Source organism: Populus euphratica, unplaced genomic scaffold (genome assembly GCF_000495115.2).
Source record: "Populus euphratica unplaced genomic scaffold, PopEup_1.0 scaffold307.1, whole genome shotgun sequence".
Classification (NCBI taxonomy): Eukaryota; Viridiplantae; Streptophyta; class Magnoliopsida; order Malpighiales; family Salicaceae; genus Populus; species Populus euphratica.
The window spans coordinates 123,122-130,537 of record NW_011500194.1 but is presented as its reverse complement, the minus strand read 5'-3'; the positions used below and the strand labels follow the sequence as shown (position 1 = coordinate 130,537).

General features: G+C 34.0%; 1 protein-coding gene across 1 annotated transcript; it reads left to right on the top strand.

Annotated features, from left to right (window-relative positions):
* The first annotated feature begins 1,822 nt into the window (after positions 1-1,822).
* On the top strand, positions 1,823-7,044 carry DDB2 (damaged DNA binding 2). The gene is made up of 11 exons (XM_011007213.1): positions 1,823-2,275; positions 2,353-2,443; positions 2,823-2,950; positions 3,375-3,497; positions 3,627-3,715; positions 3,805-3,925; positions 4,232-4,323; positions 5,091-5,220; positions 5,482-5,730; positions 5,814-6,010; positions 6,531-7,044. The coding sequence occupies exons 1-11, from the start codon at positions 2,021-2,023 to the stop codon at positions 6,754-6,756; spliced, it is 1,701 nt and encodes a 566-aa protein (XP_011005515.1). The 5' UTR covers positions 1,823-2,020; the 3' UTR covers positions 6,757-7,044.
* The last annotated feature ends 372 nt before the right edge of the window (positions 7,045-7,416 follow it).

Genomic DNA, 7,416 nt, shown 5'->3' with positions numbered 1-7,416 from the left:
GTATAATAATATTTATGCCCGCTACAATATAAGTGAGGTTCTTTTGATATTATCAAATTGATCGAGATTAAATTCAACATCTCTCTTTTTTAGCATGGTGAAAAAAATAAATTACCTCTAAAAAGAAAAAAAATTGTTTGGCATCCAAGGGTTGCTTGATTTTTTTTTAGAACAATAAAATGACTAAGTTACTCTTAATAGCCCAAAATCCTAAACTTTTTGTTAGGTTTTTTTCTTTTTGTCTTTTCATTTTTTTTTATCACATGGAATGAATGATTTAGTAACTTGGCAAATATAAATATTATTAAAAAAAATAATTGACATGCATACTACATTAAAGTGTGAATGCCTTTGTGGGTTTCGAAAGGCAAATATAGTGTTGCCTGTTGGTCAAACACAAAATTTTAGGGTAGCATTGGAAAGTGCTCTGTATCCTTTCCATGCATGAGCAGTGTGTATGGACAACAAACTACTAGTTTATTGCAATTAACCTTTTCTTTATTGTTTTCCACTTTGTCTCTTGATTCCCACGCTAAACCCTCTAATTTTTAAGAACAACCGTTCAACTTGAATTTTCTTTGAATTTAGTCTATGTTTTTGTGATTATTATTTTGTTTTATTGGATTTAATTTTTATAATTAGAATATTTTTTCTATTTCATTATTTTTAATTTTTTTTATTATATTTGATTCTCAATCTTTTAATTGCTATTTTTTATTATCATTTTCTTGATTTATTTTTTCTTTTTAATTTAATCCTTGTTATTATATTTCATTTAATATTAATATTGGAAATGATACGCATTCTTTTGATTGTTATTTTTAAGTGTTTTTTTTTTAATTTTCTTGGTTTATTTTATTTTTAAATTTCATCACCTATTGTTTTATTTCATTTAATTTGGTATCATCTTTGGTTTTTATTTTTTTAATTTCTATTTATTATTATTATTATTATTTTAATTTTGGATGGTTGAAAATTTTTCTTCGTAATTTTTTTGATTTACATTCTATGATATAACTCAATCTCATAATTTAGGACACGAGTTTCAAAGATTAACCTTACTTGAGTTAAGGTTTTTTTGTAGTTATTTTTCTATTTTTCTTAATTTCATCATTTGATATTATATTATCAAGTCTTTCAACTTTGTAAGTTCTGCTACTTTTCTTTTTATGAAGCTGTTCCAATCTTATATTTCAAGTTATGGGTAGTCAAGTTAATCGGTTTTATTCGAGTTTTTATTTGATTTGATTTTATTCTTCATTTAATTATTTTGTTTGCCTAAGAGTTAAGCTCCATTATTTTATTTAATTTCTTTTGTATGGAGTTATTATGCTATTATAAAATGATGATGTGTTTGACATGCCAACTTGAGTATTTTTTTGTCATTTAAATTTATTTTTTTCAATTCACCTTTTAGTTTATGCTTTACTGTGATCGATTTTTATTTTTTTCTTGTTATAAAATTATTATGTTCTTATTTAATTTTTAATTTGTTATAACTTAGCCAATATTTATTTTTATTTTATAATTTATTTTTTAAATTTTTTTTAAATTAGTTTTTATTTAAAAATATCAAATTAATATTTTTAGATGATTTGACACGTTGATATTAAAAATAAAAAATATAAAAAAATTATTTTAATTAATAAATATTTTTAAAATGCAACATGACTATCACTAAACTAAACGGACCGTTTTGATCAGACGGACGACGCGTGAGTGCCTACAGGCTGATAATGAGCCACGTCAACTCCCGCCACAGACCAAACATTTAATACCGTAAATACCCTCACGAGCAAATACACCCCTCCTCCCCCATCCGCCATCGAAAGACGCTTCATGCATCAGTAATCGAGGAAATAAAAGTCATTAGTCGAGGGAGAATTTAGGAAATCAATTCCGTACAATCAAAAGTCGGTTTTCTAGTTCTCAGATTATCTAATCTCTGCACACCTACGTCGTTGCTGCTTCAAAACATCCTCGTATCTCTGTCGTTGTTTTTTTATGTGAAATACCAAAAATGGCCCCTCGGACAAGAAGAACGGCGTTTCCGAAAGTGTTGATTGAGAGAGACACCGACTCCGAGCAAAGTTCTTCATCGGACGATGAAGATGAGTTGGAAGAAGAAGATGAGGGCCCACCATCAGAATCAGAACCAGAACCAGAAGAGAAGGATTCAACCAAAAATGGATACGGAGAGAGAATTGAAGAAGATTTAAGTTTAAAAAAGAAAGGAAAAGCACCCATCACTATTAGTCTCAAGAAAGTTTGCAAAGTAAGCTACTTTCCCTTAAAGGTTTCCTTTTTCCCTTTCTTTTAATAATGATTTATTGATGGTTTGTGCTGTTTTAGGTGTGTAAGAAACCGGGACATGAAGCGGGATTTAAAGGAGCCACATACATAGATTGTCCTATGAAACCTTGCTTTCTCTGCAAAATGCCAGGTATGTGCTCATTTTGGCTAGCATTTATTCTATGCAAGTCCGTTATATGATTTTTTGCCGTTAAAGTTGTTGCTTTTTTGGAAATTCGGACAAATTACCATTTGCCAATTTGACTTTTAGTAATCTGGAATTAGTGTACTAAACTAACTTGTTTGCGAAAATGCTACTGTGATTAATGTTTTAAACTCGCCGTGTTAATAATTTTCTATTATTTTTGTGACGGATTTTTGTTGAAGTCATTGTTTTAATCAATTGTGTCTATTATTTGTGTTGTATGTTAATTCAATGATATTTATTGTCTATGGTAGGTACTGCTCAATGTTTGATTTGATGGTATAAAATGATGTGTTGATGTTGATAGTGTTTTGTGAATGGCCAGGCCACACTACAATGACATGCCCACATAGAGTGGCAATTGAGCATGGTGTAATCCCAGCACCCCGTACAAGTACTCATAATACAGTGGAATATGTCTTACAGCGCCAGCTTAGACCAAGAATCCTTCCAGTTAGTTGTCTTCTCTCTTTTGTGTTCAGACACCCGTGTGCTGTTTTTTTTTTTAGGGGTGGGGGTTTTGTCAGTGATGGTGGTACATGTCATGTTTAGAAAAATTTATCATTCCTGAGAGCACTCTAGTCTTGAAATAGTTAGTGATGCAGCAATTTGATGATGGTTTGACTTGTTTTTTCAAAGATATTTTGTACAAAACCTGCTCTTTTGCAATGATTTCATCTGGTTTGACTGATTCTGGAAAATTCAGATTTCCTAGCTTTTGGACTCCCTATTGTGTTCAGTTTGTCTTTGAGAAATTTGTATGTTCCTGATTGGATCGATCAACATGATTTTTGAGCAGCTCCATTTTTTGGTGATTTTGAGCTGCTGTTGCATATCTTGGCAGAAAATTTTTCATACCTTGTGTTTTGTGATACAGATAAAACCAGCATATGTTATACCAGATCAAGTTTGTTGTGCAGTTATCAGATACCACAGCAGGCGAGTAACATGTTTGGAATTTCATCCAACAAAAAATAACATCCTTTTATCTGGAGATAAGGTTAGGCTCATGCTATGCATCGTGGTTGATACAAGTTTTTTTATAAGGATGCACTATTTCATCGTAATTGTCCTACACTTCATTTATCTCTCTTTTCTGCTTTCTTCTTCTTTTGGGTCTGTTGAAAAGAAAGGACAAGTTGGAGTTTGGGATTTTGACAAAGTGCATGAAAGGATGGTTTATCAAAACATACACACTTGTATTGTAAATAACATGAGGTGAACTCTCATTCATGAAATTTTAGTTTTCTTTTTATTCACTTGAAGCTGTGGGATAAATAAAGAACAACTTTCACGTGTATTTTCAGGTTTAAATCTACAAATGATGGTATGGTATATGCTGCATCCTCTGATGGAACAATTAGTAGCACTGATTTGGAGACCGGAATGTCATCATCACTGATGAACCTTAATCCTAATGGCTGGCAGGTAACTTGACTTTATCTTCTATTCATGCAATGCCTGTTAGTATCTCATGGTTATATTGTTTTTTCTTGAATCTTATGTTTTGTCCTTATGAGATTTGTTTGTTAAGGTTTGTTAATTTGATAAATGGATGGTCCAGTGTGTTAAAAAGCCATTGTCTGATGTCTGTACATATGAAAGGTTCCCTCCATGCATGTTAAGTGATTGGGCAGAGGCGGAGGAAGAAAACTAAATTTTTGTCATATTTGCTTAATAAACTGATTTCTGATTATTAATTTTGACGGATGACTTTATATGGCTTTTTTGCAGGGTCCAAGTAATTGGAGAATGCTTTATGGCATGGATATCAATTCAGAGAAAGGTGTTGTGCTTGTTGCTGACAACTTTGGTTTTCTCTACATGTAAGGTTCAAGATTTTAGATAACTTTGTCTATACAGAAATATTTAGATATGCAATAGGGAAACAGATTTAAAACAGGTAATTGTGTGAATGGAATGCGTGCTTTATGAACTAGTCCTTGAATACCTGCACTTATCACTTAGTTGGACAAGTTTTAGCTATGGCTTCTTCCACCTTTTCAAGAAGCATGCCACATTTACAGCAATTGATATCCAGAAGCTGATCTATATTTATGAATTTGTCAGTTATCCATGGCCCATCAACTGTAATGGAAACATGATTCCCTTCATCTTGATTTGTTAATTGATGAGCCACCTTTAAGAGGGAATGATGGTTTACCATATGTTGATAGCGATGCTAATCTTAACTCGTATTTTTGTATGCATTCCGAACTTTATTCCATCTTCTTGGCATTTCTTTGATGGTGTATAAGAGCACAAGTCATGATCAATATGCTAATACTTGGAGGAACATGTGCATCCATAGACAAGCTTGGGATTCATATGGGAGTAACACAATAAAACCTGAGAAAATATTTAAAAATTCATTTGAGACTTCGACTTCAGTGCTGCCAGTTTGCTTGAATATTCATTTCTGCTTGAATTGAAAAAGCTAATGAAGAAATAGAAAATGGATGGACAGTGTAACAAGAATCAAGCACCTCGTGGGGGAACTTCAGATGGATTTGTGTGGTTTCATTATTTTCTCTGTTCCTTTTTTAAGTAACTCGCTCAAAGTTGGGTTTTGTGCTTCTTATGGCTTACACAGGGTGGATACACGATCCAACAGTAAAATTGGGGAGGCAATTTTGATCCATAAGAAAGGTAGCAAAGTTGTTGGACTTCATTGCAATCCAGTTCAACCAGAGCTTCTTTTGAGCTGTGGAAATGATCATTTTGTAAGTTTTTAATGTCATTAGTTATTATACATTTTGTATTTGCTCTTGTCGCTGCTGGACCATCTGGCTATTCTATAAACCTCTGTGTATGCTCTGTTTCCCTGGTTTTTCCCCTCTTGTTTCACAGATTGTCTCTTAGATGGATTAAAAAAAGGCTGCTGAAACATGCTTGTTTTTCTCAGCAACACGTAAATATTTGTTTGTGTGGTTTTTGTTTATGTTGTCCTGTTCATACTAGCCTAAGCAATATCATCTTCTCAGGCTCGTATATGGGATATGCGTCAACTGAAAGCTGGATCATCTCTTTCTGACCTTGCACACAAACGTGTTGTTAACTCTGCATATTTTTCTCCATTGTCTGGTAGCAAGATTCTTACCACTTCACAAGACAACCGCCTGCGTATTTGGGATTCTATCTTTGGAAACTTGGACTCCCCAAGCCGAGAAATCGTACACAGTCATGATTTTAACAGACATCTGACTCCATTTCGTGCTGAATGGGATCCAAAGGTGATAGAAATTGACTGATGTGTGTATAACTTTCAGGCTTGCCTTTGTTCTTTATGAATTCAGGGACATTTTTTTTTATTCAGGATCCAACAGAGTCCCTTGCAGTTATTGGTCGCTACATAAGCGAAAATTACAATGGAGCTGCCTTGCATCCGATTGATTTTATTGACATTAGCACTGGGCAACTAGTTGCTGAAGTTATGGATCCAAACATCACAACCATTAGTCCTGTGAACAAGCTACATCCACGAGATGATATTTTGGCATCTGGCAGTTCGAGGTTGTTCTCTACTCTTTCATTGGTTCAATGGATGCCATGGCAGAGAAACCTTTTTTTTTTTTTTTCTATAACAGCTGGCCTTATTGTCGTAAATTCTGCAGGATGATCCATTTAGCCTTCTTAACTGGAACATTTACATACTCTTTTGTCATGCATCAAACAGAAACTATAATGAATGCATCACTTCAATTAATCCTTAGGCCAGCTTTAGTGCCCATGATAACCACATCTTTTCCACAGTGGCATTATGCGATTTAAATATCCTCCCATGTGTTTAAGAAACTCTTGTTATTGATATTAACTCCAATTAAGAGCATATATATGTTTCTCTTCCCATTTGCTGAGTGGCTGATTTTTAATTATCAATAATTTAATGGTTAACTTGTTGATGCTCTTATATTTTGTATTTGGATGTATCAATAGGAAGTTGGAAATCAGTGACGGAGGGCTTAGCACTATTCTTCTTTTAATATGATGTTTTCCCCTTGTCTTTTTTGTTCTTAATAAACTACTCTTCCAGGTCCCTTTTCATTTGGAGGCCAAAGGAGAAGTCTGAACCTGTGGAAAAGAAAGATGAGAGCAAGATTATTATTTGTGGAGGTGCTATGAAAAAGCGTAAAGGCAAGTTTGGTGGTGAAAGTGATGATGATTCGGAAGATGATGGATGTGTATCCAAGGGCAAGAATTTTCAATTTAAAAAGGCTGAATCAAAATCAGCTCCCAGACCGCGCAAGGTTAACAAATAAGCTTACAAATGGGAACAATCTGTATTATCTACTGCTGTGGACGGAAGGTTTGTCCCTAGATTTGTTGATTCCACCTATAAATCTCTACATGGATCGCTAAGTAACCTTCATTTTGACAGAAGTGCACTTCAGCAGCAGCAGCAGCATTGCTTCTCCTTTTGTTTTCTGTATAATTGCGAACAAAATGCAATGCAATGTAATTTATGTTTCCTTGTTCTGGTAGTAGTATTGCAGCAGGATTTCGTGATTAGCCTTTTGGATCATTGTATGATGGGATTTTCTTAATTAGTTTTCTAGGCTGGTATACAGTGCCTGGCAGGATGGGGCTTCCATTCGAATTAAAAACAAAAAACAAACTGTTCACTGACTGGACATCCTTGACATAGTTAATGTAAGTTTTTAAGAGGTAAAACTCAGTATTTCACCGTCAGTTAACTTCTATCCAGCACTCTGTATAATGTTCCTCGTTAAGCTAAACCAACACGCTCTAATAAACCCTGGTACCAGTCTACCTCTGGCATTTCCAGACTCGGTAGCATAGCAAATCTGGCATTTAGGTTGCTCTGCAGTGTTCCTATTATACTCAGGTTAGCCGGCATTGTTGAGAACCTAAACCATTCTTTTCATGCTGTAGTTGCATGACAAATCTTCATCAAGTTA

Excerpts from the sequence above, each read along its gene's own strand:
- DDB2 (XM_011007213.1), top strand. The coding sequence starts at position 2,021 with ATGGCCCCTCGGACAAGAAGAACGGCGTTTCCGAAAGTGTTGATTGAG. Across the intron at positions 2,951-3,374 it reads TTAGACCAAGAATCCTTCCA|ATAAAACCAGCATATGTTAT; the intron begins GTTAGTTGTCTT and ends TTTGTGATACAG. Across the intron at positions 4,324-5,090 it reads AACTTTGGTTTTCTCTACAT|GGTGGATACACGATCCAACA; the intron begins GTAAGGTTCAAG and ends TGGCTTACACAG.